Source organism: Gymnogyps californianus, chromosome Z, assembly GCF_018139145.2.
Source record: "Gymnogyps californianus isolate 813 chromosome Z, ASM1813914v2, whole genome shotgun sequence".
In the NCBI taxonomy this organism is placed as follows: Eukaryota; Metazoa; Chordata; class Aves; order Accipitriformes; family Cathartidae; genus Gymnogyps; species Gymnogyps californianus.
In genome coordinates, this window is record NC_059500.1 from 69,291,978 (window position 1) to 69,312,800 (window position 20,823).

A 20,823-nucleotide genomic window follows, 5' to 3' on the forward strand; every position below is an offset into this window, starting at 1 on the left:
CAACAAGAAACGCTCCCCACACAGAGAAGTTCACTGTACTCTTTTGAAAGGAATTCAGCCAAATCAAAGAACATGCTTATTTTGGAGGGAGCCCTTGGGGGTGTGTTCTATTTATTCTATTTTCTGCAGAATAACTATTTCAAAACAGTTACTGAAGTTAAATGTCTAAGTGTAAACAAACTTATAAAGAAAATAAATGACTGTGACAATCAGATAAAATTGAGCAAAGGTAAGAGTAGCAGCAAGCTTTCTGCTCAAATTGGGTTTGGGACTGCTACTGGCTTCCACATTCATGTTTCAGTCACACATCTGAATGAAAAGATAATAGTTTTCTGATCAGCTGAAGTATTTCAAGCATATGGGCTGAAATGAAAGAAGACCTGGGGGCATCTTTGTAAGAAGCAGAAAAATAGACCATTATGCTAATGCCATGTTGGAGCAAATAAAATAAGAGTAACTTATTCAAAAAGAGGTAAAAGGAAACAAATAATATAGATTCTTAAAACGAGAGGAGAAAATCAAGTGGTATGTCGTAGAAAGCGGGAGCAAGACTTTGAACGAGACATTCATTGAGTGTCTAATTTTTTATTAAGTCAAGTGGACTTTGGTCCATTATGGTGTGATATGTAGGGATCAAGGAAGCCAACAATAAAGAGAACCTAATCAAGACAATGAAATGAGTTTTGCAGATAGCAAAATAACCTTGCTCTTATACAAGGCATAAATGTAGACTAAATTTATGTGAAGGAAGAGAAAATTAAAAATGATATGGTAATGATAACACTACAGATAAAAGAAAGTAAGGATTTGGGAAGGAGGCAAGGAGTTTAGTTCTATGTATGTTTAAACTAGCGATTAGTTATGCAAGAAGGTCTGAAATGCAATGAAAGTAGTATTTCAGAGTAGCTGCATCCTTGAAAATAAGCCTCACATCCTGTATTGTCATGCAGAACTCAAGATTGCTATATTATATTATTCAAGTATGTATTAATACTGAAGTATATGTTGTGCATGAAATACTATCTATGGAATTAGAAGTATGATTGTGAGTTTTTGTTAGACTGATATGTTAGGCTAGTTCAGGATGAGAAATCTGTGTTTCGACAAAGGCCACCAGTGTAATTCCCGTGCTCTACTACTTGGCTTCTCCCTTTCTGGACACACCCTGTCTAGGGGGCACATGCGTAAGGGGTGACAATAACTGTTTAGGTACTTCCCGTATTAGTGAAATCGAGAGCACACAGGACTGTGTGTTATCGGGGGACGGTGTATATACACATAGATTTGGTGTTTGACGTGGCTACGTGTTGAGCATGTGATGGGCATGTTGTAAGACAGAGGGGGGCTACAGCACATGTGGTTCCTGCCTGGCTTTGTCTTGGCCATGTGGCCTGCCCCAGTAAAAGGTAGAGTAACCCAGGACAAGGCTGCACACATTCAGGTCTGCCATCGTATGTTCATTTTGATGATCTCTTCACCTGAAAACAAAAGTGGAGGAAAATAGTGTTCATTAATAAGTTTATTCTTTTATAATGACTGACAAGTATAGCTGAGTCATTTTATTAATAACTTAAAAAAACACTTGTGCTGGACAAAATGCATACACATTCAGATTTGTATTTGTTTGAATGTACCTTGAGAAACTGATGCCGTAGTTACTAGGAGCACAGTAATTACCACCATGATCTGGAAGAGCGTTTTTAAAGCAGCTGTCTAATTTAGTACACACAACAGTCATAAATAGATGAAAGTGGAATAATTGTCTTTTATTAGTGAGGTCACAATTCAGCAAACAAAGCAGTAAAATTCATGAAAAACTACAAAAGATTCCTAAATACTTATGTAGATGTTATGGAATTGTGTTGCAGTGGAAAGTACTGGTAGGAAATACTGAATACTCAGAATGCATAAAAATGTTCAAGTGAGTGTATGCTTGGATTTGTTTTCTCTTATGAGAATAAACACATTAAGAGATTAATGTAAAAGCTAGCTGATAGATGCAGAATCACTTAATCTTGGTAGGATATACACCTATCCACCAGTAACAGTTTGATTCAATTCACAGATCTGGTGTAGATAAGAGAAACTGCAGACAAAAATGCAGTTGAACTGAAAGTTTTGGAAAAATACATAGTATTCATTACAAACTTTGCTTATAAAGCACAATCATTGAGAACTGTTGAGGAAAAAAGGGAAAATGACATGACATACAGCTGTGGGTGGTTTTTTAAAGATTTTTAGGTACTTCTAAATTCCAGTGTACAGCCTATTAAATGGAATTAAAGAGAAGCCATAGGACTAGTCTTTAGAAAAATTTAGTCTTACTAAAACAGCAGGAGTGTGGATCCAAAGGGTTTATCAGAAGCTATGCTTCCTGTGTTTCTTGGGTAGAGGATTACTTTCTGTAGTAAAACTTTTTTTTTTACTGTACTCACCCCAGTTCTGTGCAAGTACTTTATGTTAATTAAAGTAAATACTCAAGATCATTGCATTTGAATCCTCCTCTACTCCGCACTCATATTTGTCTATTTAGTATATTATAGAACATTAAGGTTAAATAAATGCTTTTTGCACTTCAGCAGTAGTCCTAATATGTTCTAATATTATTCATCATACTTGTGGGTCAGTTGGGATGAAAGTGGTTGGCCACACATGAGTCTTACTCTTGTGGTTGACATTCTCATCATACTGTAGGAATGCAGTTGTCATTTGTTTCTTATACTGGTATCTATCACCATAGCATGTGGGCGTCTGCAATCATGATCTCAGAGTGATGCAGGTCTTCAGGTAATGTGCCAATCTCATGGTGGTCTTGGAAAAATAAGGCAAGCTTTGAGCCATGTTATGTATCGTTAACTATGATTTATAGGTTTAGTTATGGGGATTCAATGCAAGGAGTAGAATAGTAAGGTAACAGACTGACACTAACCTGTACTGCTGAGTAAAAGAGATTTCCACATTTGGAAACCACTTTTTTCTTTTTCTTTTTTTTTTTTTTTAATGTAGGTGACTTCATGTCTAAGTTAGGCTTTGCTATTGCAGAATGCTTACTCTCCAAATACGACAGTCATTGTTAAGGGCTGTTTCCATGCAGAATTAGAGGGATTGTTTCTATAATTATATCATGTGCACTGCAACTGTATTTGGTAGATTCCAGTCTTCTATTAAAAAGAAAAAATACAACCCAGGAGTTTTTCAGCAATACTTGCTTATTTATTGTGTTTAATTCTCAATGTGTTTTTCCTTCAGTGTATTCTGTTATGCTTTTACAGAGTGTGGGGTTTGTAGGGAGGAAGGGAGAGGGAGTGACACCTTCAGAAGCAATTAATCTACTTCTAGTAGAGTTGCTTAAATAGTTCAGATGAATCATCCTCTAGCATGCCTGTTTCTCTCTGTGGGCTATGGAATGAGTCTGGGTGACTAGCTGAGATTGGACAACTAACTTTTATACCAGGAAAATCTAGGTAAGATGAACCTGTCCTTAGTTATTGAAACAATGATGGTTGCCTGGGTAATCCCAGAAAACTTAAATCTGTTTTCAATTTTGCTTATTCTTACTCCTCTTATTTTTCTTTTTCTGTGATAGGTCCTGATGTCTTTACATGAAATGTTCCCAGCGGTACATGCAGCAGAAATGGCTGTCCAGAGAAACCCGCGTTCCTGGGATGCCTGGCAGACTTTGGGACGTGCCCAGCTTGGGTTAGGAGAGATAGCACTGGTAGGAAAACAAACAACATTAATATGCTAAACTTGTAAACCATGTCCTCTGAATTGTGTGTGAGAGAATGAAAGTACAGAAATATCAAGGTAGCTGAATACCCTTATGTAATCTGAAAGTAGGCAAGGAAAAAGGTAGTGGTTATTTATCTCCAGTATTCCCTCTACTTTGTTGTTTTTCACAAATGCTTTCTGTGTGGTTTTGTTGCTGGGCTTGTGGAAGATCTGCCTAGCTCAAAGCCTTTTGTGTTAGATACTGTATTTACGTGGTGTCTTTATGCAATAGAATAATTATGTTGACGTAACTGCACATACTACCTTGTGGGTACTGTACTGCTACAGCACAGCTCACTATAGTTTAAAGATGAAGGTATTGTGAAGTCCCAGTTGATACTGAGGCTCAGTTTTATACATGCCTGCTAATAAAATTCTAGTATCTTGTTTTCCCTGTCTCCTCCTCTCCTGCTTCAGGTGCAGCAAATCATGTGTGCTCATTCATGCTTTCCTCTGGCTCCTTGACCCCAAATGGTGGCTGAAGTTGCTTCTTTTCTTAGTAAGACAGCAAAAAGGCTGGGATGCTCTGCAGTAGCTGAAGTGCATCTTTTCTCTAGCTGCAGCTGTATGTCATGCTGCTGTCTTGGCTACATGTTGTGATGCAAAGAGAGACTCTTCCCCCATGTCAGATCACCCTCTGTCTATAGGCTATACACCTGTAAATAATGTAATATATATAGTGTAATAGTTTTCTGCTAGTTAGTGTGGAAACATAGTGAGTGAATTTTTTAATTCAGACACGTTCACAAAAGCCTATTAGAAAAATTAATTCACTGTGAGCTGTCAGATAAAAAAAGATACTGGTTTTATTTTATTTCTGATAGAAGTAGCTGTGTGCTGGTTTGATACAAATAATTTTGTCGTTAATTTAGAGTGTTTTTGCAAAGTTACAGTGTTCGTACCAAAAATTTTCAAGAATAAAAAAATAATTACAACTTTTTTGAGGGAGGCTAACAGATCATGCAAAACCAGTTTCTGTTAAAATGTAGTAAGGAGCAGTATTAAAAAAAAAAACCCAACCACAAAACAAACCCAAACAATGAGAATTACATAAGACAAAAGCTGTGTGTTACAGATGTGTAGTGTGTTACCTTATGTTGTTGCAGCATCATAATATGAAATATTTAATATAATTCCATGCATATCTGCATCACATAACTGGTGACATTCCATGGCTTTTGTGGTGTAGAAGGTAAGAGTAGATGGTCTGTCCTGTCTGGATCTACAATCTATAAATCTTTTTTTTTTTTTCCTTTTAAGTGTCTGAAATTGTTGCTGTAAATTATGTCTGAGATTTTTAAATGCATTAATCTCATGAAATTCAAAGTTTTATTTCCTGCAGGGAAACCAGGTAACTGATGCTGCTTATTCTATAAAAAAATGCTACAGTTACGGTAATGTGAATTATAGATATTGATACCCCCATACTAGTTAACCACCAGGTCTGCTCACCAGATCCTATAAGCTTTGTCTACATTGGCAAGTCACATCACACCAACAGGAGTGGATATCTTGAGTTAATAGTGCTGGGAACCCAGTGTTCACATTATATGCATTTTGTGTTACTTCAGAGTAGCACTTCAGGTGCTCTATTGGAGTGCATTGCCGAGCTTAATCAGAAAGGAATCTAGCTTATGTAGTCTGAGACTATTCCATGATGCAAACCAAAGCATTTTAAGTGAGACCAATCAGAGATTTGCATTAAAGCACATTATTCATCTGAAACAAAACACTACTATAGGTGCTCCTGTAATTGTTATATTGACTTTACTGTCTGTGAAGAGAGGGAGGAGGAGTTTTCACCCGGTAGTTTGCCCTCTTAATGTTTTTGTCTGTCTCTGAGTAGGGAGCCCAGGGGTGGGTAAGCTCCTGTTGGTGTGTCCAGTGCTTTAATATTGGGTGTTTCAACTTTTTTGTCTTTCTGTCTTTAAGGCATATTGAACTGCCTTCTGATGAATGTGTTCTCACGTACAGAGAAGAACTTGGAGTTATTCTAAAATGCAGATAATGTTCATTATTTATTTTTGAACCGAGCAATTTTTAAGGAATCTTAAAAGGTTAAGACTGGAGGAGTCTTAAATGGTTAAATGATTTCATAATTATTGAACCTGTGGAGGCTTCTTGACGAGGTGATCTGAGTCATAATTATCCTTTTCCCGTTAGCCTTTCATTGCCATAATTTTCTAATTTTTCACTGCATTATATTTTTTAAAAAGAAAAGTTAATAAAGCATAAATGTCAGGGCTTTTTAGTAATGTTTGAGATTTGGGTATTACTACCCTTCTCAAGAGCAGCTTCTTCTGTTTCTTTGTTTCATATCTCCCCCACCAATGTCTGTCTTCACTACCCACATCCTGCCAAATGGTCTATTGTAAATATTTTTATTACTTCACAATGAATGATGGACTTTCAGGAAAAAACAGTTTACTGTATTTTAATTTCAAGTTTCTCAGGTCTAAAATACAGCTTCCAAAGAAACCTAATTTATGTTATGAGCTGCATAATATATTCATGTTTTTCAAACAAAGATTGATTTGTTTTGGTTTGGTTTTGTCAAACTTATGACAGAAAGAGTGAGATAAATTAGCCCTTTTTTATTTAGCTTTTACAAAAGCTGTTTGCTCTTTTCTGAATTTACTAAATAGGGTAATTCAACAGTAATACTTAAATGTGAGCAGGCAGAACTTTATTTCTGTAAAGGCAGAAATTCCTTAAATTCTACAAATCAATTTGTGAGAGCACTCCCAAGTAAACTTTGCAATGTGAATGTAGAAACTCTAGAAATGTAGCCAGGCTTGCAATATTTCTCTCATTTAATTGTAAATGTTTGTTTTTACAAATGATATTTACTGTATTGGTGATGACAACTTAGGCAGTAACAATTCTACACTGATATCTTCATTAGAACAGTTATTCTCATGAGACAGAGTGAGCCACACACTTTCATTAAACAAGCAAACAAAAAAACCCAAAACAAAAGCAGCATTTAAAAAAAAAAAAAAAAGAGCAACTGAAAGTGGCTGAGTCTCCCACTTTGGAGAAGTTCATAAGCCATCTGCACATGGTCATGGGCAGCCAGCCTCAGGTGGCCCTGCTTGAGCAGGGGGTTGGCCCAGATGACCTCAGAAGGTCCCAGCAACCCCAGCCATTCTGTTCTGTGATATAAGCTTATGTCGTTGTGGGCTGGGGCCTCTGTGTCAAATCTGGAGTACTGAAGATACAAAGTTAACTGGGCAGATGTGTAAATATGAACCAATTGTGCATGCTTTTTGTTTGATGTTTTGAAGGATGTGGTTTGCTGTACTGTTACTAAGTAGTTAGGGGTTTAGCAGTCTTCAAGTGTGATACTACGTTTTGTAAAAGAAGTCAAACCTTGACAATATGAATCCTCAGATCAGCCCTTTTATTTCTCTTGAAAAAAATAGGTTTAGCTCTTTTACATAATGATGGGAGTTACGTACTAGCAAAGAGAGGAATTACTGCATTTTATTGTAATCCAGCTAATTAACATAACTAATTCTGAATTTGAGAGAATTTTTCAAAATGTTACTGATGTAAGGGTGTAGAAACATACAGATTTTGGTAATCAAAAGGAAACTGATGGTTGGCTTTCCATTGAAAAGCTATCAAGTCTGTGCTTCAGATTGTGTTCCTTCAACTTGAGGGGATAAATAACTCAGATTTTATTTTTATAGATTTATATGAGATTAAAATATTGAATTATACTGCTGTGATAGTCTTGCTTCTAAGCACCAAAAATGTGTGGATTATTTTATAGTGATGGAATATTTAACTTAATATAGTTGATACTTATTCTTCTTACGTGCATAAATGAAAAGAAAAAGAGGCAATGCAATTTTAAAAATTGCTATTTGTTTTATAATTTTGGCCTAGAATTTCTTGTTATTCCATTTACAATTTGTGTTACACTTATATGGTGCTGCTTTCCCTATCAGGATTTGATAAAAGACATTTCTTTTGAAAATAAAACATGTGACAGGGCATATTTCTGTCCTACCGGCTCCATCTTGAACTACACTCCAGCCACCTACACATTGTAGTGCATGGTATTTGGGAAGTATTAAGTTAGAGAGAAAATAAAATGCTTTGTCAGTTAAAGTGGGGTTCTGTTAAATTATTTTCAACAGCTTTAAACAGTCCTACCCAGTTATAGGTAATACCAGGTAATACCCAGTAATACTAGCTTTCCCAGAGGTCCTGTGTTAGTCCTGCAGTCTCCAGCTACTATAGTGTAATCCTTTTTTTAAGCACTGTGGGAAGTCATAAACATATTTTGATAACCCACCTAATGATTTTTTTAATGCATGAAAATATCTTCTACTCAGAGGTGATTTTTATTTTCAGTCAAGAAAACAGAAGGGCAAGCAAGTCTCCAAAAGTTTAAATGCCCATTGTGCTACATTTCTGGCAGGGATACTCAGTTCTTGCGAGTGTTCCCCACTGACTTAGCTGGTGCCTCCTGTTAGTTACTCTTGTCAGATGCTCAGAACATTTGAGGCTTTAACCATGATGATGAAGTCCATCTTCTCAACATTTAGACCTTGTAACTAGAAGTGTTAGCTGAAACAGATGCAGAGTATATGACAAACTGGGATTGGGGAGAAAGTTGTTTTACCATTATTTTAAAATTCGTTGTAATTTTAGCAGTATAATTTGGTAATAGGTAAATGTTTTCCATCCTCCTGGATTTTCCTGATTTACAAATTAAGAGTACTCGTATCACTTCAGGCTTTATTTTCTTGGGCTAAATATGTTGATTTCTAGGATGGGATAGATTGTTGTTGTTGTTCCCTCGATCATCCTGGATTATGTCCATGCATGTAGTAGAGCATAGAGATCTCTATAGTAGAGGCAGCCTGAAGCAGTGACTTCTGCAGAGCATGCTGCAGTGTCTTGCAGGGATGCTCACTGAGGTGTAAAGGCAGACAGGCACTACGTGTTGTGAAGAAAGAGGGCTGGGAAGAAGTGAGTTGGTGGAAAGGGAGATCTGGGAAATGGGAGTACATCACTGAAGCAGAAGAAAGTACAAGAGGAAGATAGAAACATCCTCAAAAGAAGAGGAAGAAGGAAGCTGTGGAAGTGAGTAAGAGGCACCTTGAAGAGAAACTTGAAGTGGATACAGTGGCTGACGGGAAATTTTCTAGTCTGTACACAGGTGTGTGCCTCGGGCCAAAGAAACTGAGGAGATCGGTTTTTGTCAGTTGCCGCAGGCCATTACATTCCTGTTCTCATACCTCCAGGCTCAGGCATATGTCCTCTGGCCTCTTGTGCCAGCCATCTGGCACTGCACCCCAAGGAGGACATGTGCTGAGTCACCCCTGGGGGTGATGCATCTTCATTCGCGTTGCATAAATTCTCTGCAGTGGAGAACCTCCAGCATAGGAGAATTAAGCTAGCATCATCTCACAGATGTCTACCCAATGGGAACAAAGACTTTTATGGGTTTATAACTTGACCAAATTCCAATAGGTATAAGGCAAAAATAGTCTTTCATATCTGGAAAATTGCCTACTATATTTCAAGTCTTCTCTCCAAAACATGAGAGCACCAGAACCTTTGAATAAAATGGTTTTGTAAATGTAAGAACCACAAAATATTAGGTGTTCACCTCATTTTTGAAGACAGAAGAAGTATTTTTGCTGAAAGGAAATTTCCAGAGAGAAAATTTTTATTGAAAAGAAGAAATAATCTGAACAGAAAAGTTGCATAGAAAAAAATAGAGAAGGCATTTACCATTCAGATTATATCATATAAATATTAAACTAGAGTGAAAATATCTGGAAGAGTTGGATTTTTTTTTTGTTTAAAGAAGAGAAATGTAATGAGGAGTCTTTAAATATACTAAAATTTCATGAGTGACTCAGTAAAGGTTTCTGTAAAAATTAGTTATGTTCACAGTGAGTAGTACAAGAAATAAGACTTAAATTCCAGTAAAATATTATCATAGGATCATAGAATGGTTTGGGTTGGAAGGGACCTGTAAAGGTAATCTAGTCCAACCCCCCTGCAATGAGCAGAGACATCTTCAACTAGATCAGGTTGCTCAAAGCCTTGTCCAACCTGACCTTGGATGTTTCCAGGGATGGGGCATCTACCACCTCTCTGGGCAACCTGTTCCAGTGTTTCACCACCCTCATCGTAAAAAAAAGTCTTCCTTATATCTAGTCTGAATCTACCCTCCACTGGTTTAAAACCGTTACCCCCTGTCCTATTGCTACAGGCCCTGCTAAAAAGTCTGTGCCCATCTTTCTTATAAGCCCCCTTTAAGTATTGAAAGGCCGCAATAAGGTCTCCCCGGAGCCTTCTCCAGGCTGAACAACCCCAACTCTCTCAGCCTGTCCTCACAGGAGACGTGTTCCATCCCTCTGATCATTTTGGTGGCCCTTCTCTGGACCCGCTCCAACAGGTCCGTGTCTTTCTTGTACTGGGGACTCCAGAGCTGGAGGCAGTACTCCAGGTGGGGTCTCATGAGAGTGGACTAGAGGGGCAGAATCACCTCCCTCGACCTGCTGGCCGCGCTTCTTTGGATGCAGCCCAGGAGACGGTTGGCTTTCTGGGCTGTGAGCGCACATTGCCGGCTCGTGTCCAGCTTTTCACCCACCAGTCCCCCCAAGTATTATGTTGGATGCTGTAAAAAAAAAAAAAATCCATATTTAAGGATCATTAAACACGGAAAAAGATTACTTACAGATGTATACATATCTTCACTGAGGGACATCCTTTAAAATAGGTCAGATAGTGTCTGTCAGATGTAACATAAAGGCCTAATACAAACCTTGGGAGCTGATGTGAACCGCATAACCTCTTAAAATGCTCCCTTACCTTTTTAGGGGTCAGTGTCTAGTGAAAATTACTAGGCCCATGTGTTATAAAAACATGTTATAAAAAGTGTGGTCTGATCAAAACTGCCCTTTACATTTAAAGACTCTGCAAACCAGCAGGAGAGGTTCTGGTCATTGGACAAATGAAAGATTGTTTGCTAGAGGATACCCTATAGTGAGACAAAATGTAAAATATTTTAAAAATACAAATTCTTCAAATATTGTAATTCAGCAAGCGAGAACATCTCGCAGTAGATTTTATCGTACTCTTCCCTACAGAAGCAAAAGCAGATGTGTGACTACGTACTGATTTAAAATCCCATAGTCCTTGCATGCAGGGTCTCTAAGACCACAGCTGCCCTTTAAAATGAGCCTAGAAATACCAAGTTTATCTAGTGCCACCATGTTTTCCCAAAATGTCAGACAGGCAGTTGGAAAAGGAGATTTACATCTCCATCAGGGGGAGAATTAAAAGTAGCACTGTTACTTTCTTTTCTTCTGTCTTAATAGAAATTAATGGCTGTGGAAGCAGTTACAGTGGCAACATGAAATTTTATGTGGATGACAATTCTGTATTTTTCAGTATTACATTGCTGCTTTAAAATGAATCCCTCTGATCTTTTGCAGCACTTAAAATTATTTTATTATTTTATTATTTTATTATTTATAAAAATGTCACTCAATCTTTTTTCTAATAGATTTACAAAGGTGATTGTTTTATGCTGTATTGTATGAATCATCAAGGCAGCTTCTAAGCTTATCAAATGTTACCTTATATTTGATTGCTGTGTTTAATGTTGTTTATTGTGCCTAAACATAACTATATAGACAGGTTTTAATAAGGGGGCCTCTGTCATGGAAAGCTTAAAAGCAGATGTTGTTTGTTTATATTTTGTTTCCAACAGAAATATAAAAAAAGAGCATTTAGAGTTTATGTGTAACTCATCTACCCCTGGAAATGAAAAGCTACCAAAGTTGAATAAAATGATGCTCTTTTGCAAGAATTAAACTGCACTCATCCTTCTGTTTAAAGTTTAGCATGCTCCTACACTTCAGAGCTGGCTATGGACCAATAGTAAAGTTTTGGGTTTTTTTTTTCCTGGAACTGAAAGGCTGCCTATTACAACAGCAGTAATACTGATAGCATTTCTTAAATCTGATTTGTATCTCTTGTCTGCTGAGTTCATGTCATATGGAGTTCATATATTAATCTGTGCCAGCAGAAGGATGAATTGGCAGTTTCTGTCAATGCAGATGAAAAGTTGGGATTTTTCAAATTAATTTGCATGCTTGAAGTATTTATAAATTACAACAGAATATGGAATTTGATGGTTGTTCATACGTCTTTAAAGTCTTTATATGCAAGTTGCTAGAACTCTTCCCAAATATACTCCAAATCTGTATCATCACTGTTTCCCCACCCTACAGGAAGGCTTCTGTACATCGTCACACAAGAGTTTGGTCACTTAAGTGGCCATTTCCATAACTGACCAGTCATAAATGTGAAATACACACATGCCTGTGTGTACATACACATAAGTCTGAGTATGTAACATCAGTCTTGATCTTTTCACTGTTACTATAAGTATAAATACAATACAGTTGTAATTCTTGGTCAAGCATTTTTCCAGTATTGGAGCAATCTCTTCTTATTGCTGAATGTCACATCTACTGAATTAGGTCGTCACATTTTTTTAATATTTAACAAATTCTGTGTTGAGTGTTTGTATTTGTGAGACTTTTCCCAATTGAGCTGAAAGACAGGAGGAACAGTATCAACTATACTTACTTGTATTAATATTACATGGTTTTTAAGATTATAGGAGTTCTTTCTTAGAGCAACTCTCCAAGTTGGGAGTTTATTTGTCTACTTTTGCCTGTTTAGGTAAGTGTGTTTGCAACCACAAATCTGTTACAGATACTGCTTATCACGGGGCTAGGATTACTGTAGTATTAGGTCTGTATGTGAAATGACTACATGCTAACTTAAAAGCAGCAATATTAGTGATACTTCAAATCCCAGTCATCCCTTTTCTGTATTTCTTTAAACCATATCTGTCTGCTTTTGCCTTCCCATATGTCGGATGATCGGAGAAAAGTGGGATAGAAAATGATCAAAACAAAAGTTATTTTTGCTTTTACCTTATTAATTACAATATTATTTTTGACATGTGAACTCTTATTTCTGCCCTTGTTGCCAGGTACCTGATTTGTTCATGCGTTCTTGGTACTTTCAGACATTTGTATGCACTGTTGTTTGGGGGTAATGCTGCTATTGAGCTTACAGCTGAGGGAGGATTGTTCCACTAAAGACGGACTGGAGTAAAATAATTTTTGTCTTTGCTTGAATGATGTATGTAATTTTTTGTTTTCTTTTGTTAATTTCTATGATGAAATGTGTGGGCTTTAAAGTGTCCGATCCTTGTTTCTTCCCTATTCTGTTTATAGGCAATCCGAAGTTTCCAGGTATCCTTACACATCTTTCCAATGAACCCTGAAGTATGGAAAGAGGACCTTTCCTGGGCAAGAAAACTACATGAACAGCAGAAAGCAACAAAGACTGAGGCAGTGCAAGCGCTGGCAAAAGAAAAAGAGCTTGCACAAGAATCAATCCCAGACTATGACTTTGAAAGTGATGAAATTGTGGCAGTCTGTGCTGCCATCGCAGAGAAGGAGAAAGCTCTTTCAGCAGCTAAAACGGTAGTGATTGTGTCTGCTTCAGGCACAGTAGAGACTGTTACTGAGAAGGAGGATTGTCCTACAACTCCTGATGAAACCCTTTTCATCAGAGCCCGATAGGGCAGCTTTATGGGTTGTCATACTGTTTTAAGAACTAGTGTTATTTATTGTATTGGGCTTCCTTTGTTTTTGTTTTTTTAAGCAGTGGGAGAGCCTACAAAAGTTAAAAATTTGAAGTTATTTTTCTTTTGTAAATTGAAAAAGCAATGACCTGAGTTGTTGTCCCATCCGTATTTTTGGAGAAGAAAGCCAAGAATTAATTCTAAAAATCTTATGAACAAATGTAACGTTAAAATGCTTAACTACATTCTAACAACTGCTTTCAACTTTATGTATTTCATAATTTTACAAGTTAATGTCTACATTTTCCCAGTAATTAAATAAGCTTTTATTTAAACTCTAAAAGAAAAAGGGATTTTTTAAAAATCTATTTCAGTCCTTATTCATTAACATTATTTTTCTTTGAGTTACAGTGTGAACTGTTCTCTGTTATCAGAAGTCTTTATTTTCATTAAGATTACTTTTTCTATGAGGGAATTTCCTAAGAAGCAGAGATGGATTATTATTTTGCTTGTGCGTGTGTGATAGATCTGGCATCTGATTTATAGTCAAATGAAATCAGTAGAAACCTTTATGTTGCTTTCATAGGTGAATGGGTTAAACAGTTTCTGATTAGATAAAGGAAATGCTATACCAAACAAGCCCCTGAATGCTTAGTTATTACTAAAAGTTTCACCAGAAGAAAGAATATTCAGCTGAGACTGAAACTGGCCTTTCCTTATCTTGAGTGCTGTGCTACAGACATCACCAAAAGTAAAATGGTGGGAGTTGGAAATAGGTATGTCTGACGTGTATTACGTTTAGCCTTTTCTTTCCTAGTGAGACTAATCTGATAAAGGGAATCAGTTTGTTTTTCCTAATTCTTATGACCTGACATTTAAAGTATGCTCTTAGTGAACCAGTTTTTCAGGACAGCATTGCCTGATTCTCCCTTTTTATCCTTTTTGGATTTTGGATGCTGTCGTGGGTAGTCACGTTGTGTGAACTTAGAGGCATAACGTAGGAGATTTGTTTGTTCATCTTTCTTTAGGGGAAGGTGGCCGTTGGTTCCTCACACGAGCAGTTCAGAGAAACAAAGTCAGGCTGTTTCTTTGATGTGCTCTGTGCTGAGACTGCTCTCTTTTCATTGTCTTGGAGACATGGTAGAGATGGGCACCTCCTAACTGGACTGGAAAAAATGGTCAACTGAGGAATTCCTGGAGAATTCAGGATTAGGAACACGTCATTTCTACTTGATAACATTTTGCATGATAAAAACATTTGAATAATAGTTTCGTAGACAAGTGAAACTTTTTAAAATCAGTCATCTTTGCATTATTCATATCTGATTTCTATTTTCAAAATAACACATTTAAAAAGGAAATAATGTTGCTTGAGAAGCTTAGTGATTTTTGCAATAGAAAGTGTATTGTAGAAAAATTATTTCTCAGATCATACTTTCAGTTGAATATCTTTAAGAGGACACAGTCCTTGCAGAAATTAATTATCCCTTTCAAAAACTTAATTGCCATGTTGTACTTACTAAGTTTTCATTAATTTTTGCAAGATTCTCCTGCATATATTTTTGTATATATGTGAATTTTTAGATCTGTGCTTGCATGTGCACACACAAAAAATTTACACTTTTTAACATCTTGTGAGTATTCAAAATAATTATAATTACAGCTACTAAAATGTATTAAGGAATGTAAGACATCACCATGCTACATTTTTATTTGTTCATTCAGTTCAGAAATAGGTCTTAAATGCCTACTGAACAGACGTTTGATTAAGATATGGTTTGATAGACGGTTTAAATTGTCCCAGTTGAAGAATTTCTTAATCTTATTTTTCCTAGCATATAATACAATCTGTTCAGCCATAGGAAGAGTTAGTGTGAGAAGGATTTGGACAGATTTCTTCAAAGAGACATTCTCTGGCTAGAAAAGGAAATGTGCGAGAAGCTGTAAGGTATGTTTTCATTTGGAAGGAGCTTGGCTATAATCCAACACATCTTTTCTTCCTTTGCGCTTTATACTTGCATCAGTGTTATGTATTTACTTATACAGGAAGGACTGCCTCCCTCCTTTCAGAGGTCCGTGTTATCACAGAATCTGTTTCCACTGAAATGATTCACAAAATTCCTATTGACTTCAGCACTGCTGGGCCAAACTATTGGAGGGCTGTGCTACACCATCAGGCAGAACGTCCATGCTGGGTTCAAGACGTGGTTGTTTCCATCCCCTGTACTAAATGTGTTTTCCTTCTGATTAGATTAGGTCATGAATTCTAGGTATTGTCAGGACCATAATGTTTGTAGAGCACTGTAGAGCAGGTAAGTTCTCGTGACAGTGTCATTCTCAAACTGGGAAGAAGTTCAAAAATTGATGATTTCAACATTGTTTTTTGTACAGCATGCCATTGTTTTGCATGTATGGCATTTTTTGGATTTGTTTGAATAAAATACTGACTTCTCTGCTGCTTAGTGATGCCTGTTTATTCTTTTGGTTAGAACAAGAATAAGTGTTACCATTGACCATTTTAGAATGTTACTCATCAGTTGGCTGCTTCTGTCTGCTGAACATGTTCATGTGTTATAGTAAAAAAAAAAAAAAGACATCTAAGGAAAAATGTTTAATAAAAGGTAGTGCTCAGTGCTTTTAAACCTCTCAGGGGTATCCACATGAGAGGGACCCAAAGGAGAAAGCCTTTATTACCAAAAATAGGATACCTGTGGAGCGCACTCCCACTTTGCCATCAGGAGTTTATTTTTATTGTTCCTCATCATCACTAGTAGCAGTGGCTGCAGTAGCTTCCATGTGTTTGCCTTCCATATGAATCATATATTAAAACGCTGAAGTGTTACAATGTCATTAAAGAGGAAATCTCAACAACAGTAGGTTAGGTGGATTACTTTTGCTTAATTTAAAATCTACGATTAAACATTTAAATATAATTTTTTTCCTTTGAATCCCTTTATATCCAGTGGAAAGAAATACACAGCCTCAGAGGGCCATTCACATGCCTTGTGTTAGATAAGTATCTTAGAATGAGTTGAGTCAGCCTCCCAGGGTGCCTAATTATTTCCATTGACTACAAAGGAAGCTGAAGGTGACTGACTGGCAGTTAACTTCAAATGCTGAAACAGGGCAGATGAATTCCACTCTTATAGACGGAGATAAGTATCTTCAAAAAACTTAAACATAGATTATACTGACAGAGAATAAATCCTTTCTGACAATACTAGAGGGTAAAAAAAGTATGGATCAGATAACACAACAGTGACTTTAATTTGATAATACCATAAGAGATTGGATTTTAAAAGTCGTTATGGAGGGGAAAAAAGCAAATGTTAACAGTTTCCTCTGCTCTTCCTGTTCCTGAAAGTTATCTGAATATCTGTTGGTGTTGGGGATCAAGATTAGAGAGGTAGCATTGGAAACTTACCTGGCCATACAAGGTAAGTGGCCCCCAGATCCTAAAGCCAAGGGGAAGGAGGTAAAAACCAGTGTTGAGGGCAGGTGCTCTCTTAATTTATGTTGAGGTCACACAATAGCTATAAAACTATAATAAGCGTAGTTAGGACTGGGGCACAGGAAAGCAGAAGCATATGGGCTTGGTTTACTGGCAGGTTGGAGACACCATGTGTTAATTGTAGGTCGGTATCATGTTAACATCATGTTCTCGAATGGATTGGAGTCCTTGGCCTGTGGTATCTGCAGAGGGGGCTGGTCCAGAACTGGGAGGAGCTCATGAGCATGGGTGATTGCTGGATCCTGCCAGATCCAGGTTGGTTGGTTTTGAGGGCTCATTTTCTAAGAGCCACAACTCTAGGAACTCTAAGGGTTGTAGAGGGTAATCTTTCACGGGGAAAGATTAGAGGTGGGGAATGAGTTGACTATTTGGGTTCAGAAAGCAGGTGATTTAGCCTTCAGTTGGTTTCCAGATCTGGTAAAGCTGGCAGGTCTAGAACAAGGCCTAAGAGTGGAAAGGTCTGGTGCTATTTAGTAGCTCTAATAGTAAATCTGCCTTAAGTAGAATAGATTTGCAGTTGTGTCTAGGAGCAGAACTAAATACTTTGTAGAAAGCTTCTTGGTTAGGATGATGGCTGGTGCCATTTGAAGATACTGGATTACATTGATTTTGTTAGTGCTTTGGCATTGTGCCTATAGTACCACTTTGGTTTAGGCAGCACTTGTGTTGCAGACAGCAGAGATGTATAAGCTGGATTTAAAACAGGATCCTACAGCCCACCCTTATAATCCCAGCCCTCTGTCAGTACATCCTACATCCTAAACCTGGGCCCAATTGTAATGCTAACTTACATTATTGATCAGAGATTCAAATTAACCTACAAATTTTCATAGAAACCACTGTGTTCTACAGATACTGGCTGTCATCCTGCCTGTGGTGGATAGATCCTCCAAGCCCGGCCACAGGACAGGGGCTTAAATTGAGTTAGGGCTGTGGTTTGGAACGTGGTATGGGGGTGGGAGGTCTTAGCAGTACCTCTGGATGGAAAGGGTTCTGTGAAGCGGTGGTCTGGGATGTGTGGGCAGGACAGACTGCTGGAAGTGAAGGAGTGGGACTGCCAGTCACAGGACTAGCAGGATGGAGTCAGGGAGATACAATTTTGGTATGAGAAATTTTTGGATGGCAAATCACTGCATTTTCTGTGAACACAGAGGACTGGGGAAGGTGGATGCAGATGGGGAAGACAGGTTGTTTCGGGGCTATATGGATCTCTGGGGACCAGGAGTGGAAGGGAGCTATTATGTGTGAGAAGGGAAGCCCTTTTGAACGTATGGAAATTACTCATAATACCTAGCAGGAAAAAAACCTTTTAACTTCCATGGGACAAATTAATCTCTACAAACTTGTAGCTTTATTTTACGAGACTTGTTATGCTGAGGGAGACTGAGGAAGATAATTCAGTAATGTATTTGTGGTCAGCATGGAGGAGGGTGCCAAAGCTGAGCGGGATTCTCAGGCAGGTGAGGGAGACATGATAGTCTGTCACCCTAAAAAAAGGCACACTTGCCCAGTCTATTTAGCCAGGCTACTTCTGAACGCCCATCTGTTTGCAACTAGGCGGTAGAGGTGCTCCCATTTTGTCTTTGTGCACTGCCATTGAGTTGTGGCAGGCAATTCCAGTATTGCTCAGGAGACTTTGTAATCTGTGGGCTGGTTGGGAATCCTTGAGTTCATTACTGAGGGATTTAGTGTTGATGATGTGTGCTGTGAGTCCAGTCCACTACTGACACACCAGCAATGCTGTGGGCAGGAGGAACACCTCAGGCTTATCATACATGTTTGCTGAGGGAAGCTAGGAGGTCAGCTAAATAAGATGGTCTATTCTTGCTTAAAGCTCTTCCAGACCATATGTATTTCTCATCAGTAATGACGAGAAATAATAAAATAATATTAATAAAATAATAAATAAAAACCCAATTAAAAATAATAAGCCCTTGCTTATTTAAATACTTATTATACGCTGTTGATATTTAATTCTGTCATTGCGTACAGTACTAATAACATTGGTGTGCTGCTTCGGGCCAGCTGCAAAGGTGTGGTCCAGTGTTGGTACAGGTGGTGTATCTGCAGGTGGCAGTCCCACCTTCCTGCTCTGCCAGGTACTATTTCCTGTCTTGGGAAGTACGATGAGTGTATTCTATTTGTTGGTCACTAGTAAGCAGCAGACCATAGTTAAGTGGTTTAATTGCAAAGAATTCAGGCAGATCTTTATCTGTAGCTGCAATAGGAACTTGAGTAATACTGTTCTCCAGATTAACTGATGGAATAGTGGCTTCTGCTGCAAATATTTGTGTAGAGATTTAACTTCACTTTCTACATGTATCAAGGCAAATAAGCTCAACTGCTCTCCTGTTAAATGAAAATGTCTTTGATTTTTGTTTGTTTGCATAAAGAATTTTCATGGCTCTGTGTCGGTGCTCTTGGGGACGTTTTTGAAGATGGCTGCCTCTTGCTGATGGTGATCATGCTGTGGTGTTTTGGAAACTTACAGGACAAAGTATGTTTTGACAGTAACTGAGTGCAAAGCATTCCAAGATGGGAGGCTTGTTAGGTGAGGAGTTGGCACTGAATGGCAGACTCATATAAACATCTGAGATCAAGCAGAACATTTCCATTTAATTGTGATCTCCAAAATTACTTTGGTCAGTACAACTGCTTAAACATATCAACATAAGGCTCAAGATTTTCATTACAATAAAGCATTCACATGAAAACACTTTAAGCAGCATAACATGCTTAGTATTTGACAAAACATCCTCCAAATATCTGTACAGAATTATTTTGATAAACAGTGTCTCTGGAACAAGATCTAACCCTTACAATATAAAACACAAAACTCCTTTTTGTCAGTGGTTAACAGCTGGTTTTGATGATGTGTTTGCCATTAAAACTCTAGGAACAAATGATTTTCAAGGGGCTCAACACCAGGATATGGTTCTATATAACCTATATTTTTAAATGAAGATTCTGCTTCCATGGTTTTGTACATTTATTTGATGGCGTATCAGAGTACACAGTGATAAAATTCTATTTACTATTTAAAGTAAAATGATAAATGTTATGAAAAAATACCTTTATTACATCAGTGATGCTTTAACTAAAGTGAATATTGAGACTATTAACCAGGGGTTGAAAGTTTTAGGCCCTGATATTGAAAGCACTTCTATATGTCCTTAACTTTACATGTAAGGAGTCTCCCTGGCAGCAGAGGGACTACTCTGATGGGCGATGTTAAGTGTGTGCCTAAGTGTGTGCAGACTGTGGGCCAAAGTACTCGGAGAGGCGTGGTTGTGTTATACAGAGAAACATTCTCAGCACATAAATAAAATCTGGCTTTTTAGTATGTACATATACTGAAAAGGAATACTCTTAACTGAAAGGATGTGTTTTCTTTTTCTCTCTTAATAGCGCATATATTCCCATTTCACTCAGAAAGTGCTTATGTATTCTCAGCTAGCGAATTACCTCATCAGCTGTGAATCTAGCATGGACAACAAATCTAAACCAAGAATGTCTTATCAGCAGGAAATACTGGGGGAAGAGAAGGCTGGCAATCGTTTCTAGATACCTTGTATTAATAAAAAACCTTCTCATAGAGAAGAATAGACTTTTAAATATTTTCAATCCTGATATATATACAATGGTAAAAATTCACATTTTCATGCTTTAGTGAGACACTTTAAAATCCTGCCCCAGGCAGCTCTCAGAGTAGCTGTGTCCAGTTCCTAGCAGCTGCCTCACGTTCAGCTCTATTACCAGAAGCTTAAACTCTTAATAGCTGAGCAACCATGGGGAGAGAAAACACAGTTCTACCAGATTTGGAAAGGGAAAGAAAGAAAAAAGGAAGTGATGGGTCTTTCTGTTTCCAGAGGCCCAGTAGCTCTCCTATGTCCTAGAA

The 20,823-nt window shown here is 37.7% G+C and overlaps 1 protein-coding gene across 2 annotated transcripts in view; it reads left to right on the forward strand.

Annotated features, from left to right (window-relative positions):
- The window catches only part of TTC33 (tetratricopeptide repeat domain 33), a 47,759-nt gene extending 33,974 nt beyond the window's left edge, over nucleotides 1–13,785 (forward strand). For both annotated transcript variants that reach the window (XM_050913558.1, XM_050913559.1), the window contains exons 4-5: nucleotides 3,587–3,718; nucleotides 13,062–13,785. In XM_050913558.1, the coding sequence (XP_050769515.1) occupies nucleotides 3,587–3,718; nucleotides 13,062–13,412 (483 nt within the window). In that variant the 3' untranslated portion in view covers nucleotides 13,413–13,785. The remainder of the gene's footprint in view (nucleotides 1–3,586; nucleotides 3,719–13,061) is intronic.
- Nucleotides 13,786–20,823: the final 7,038 nt, after the last annotated feature.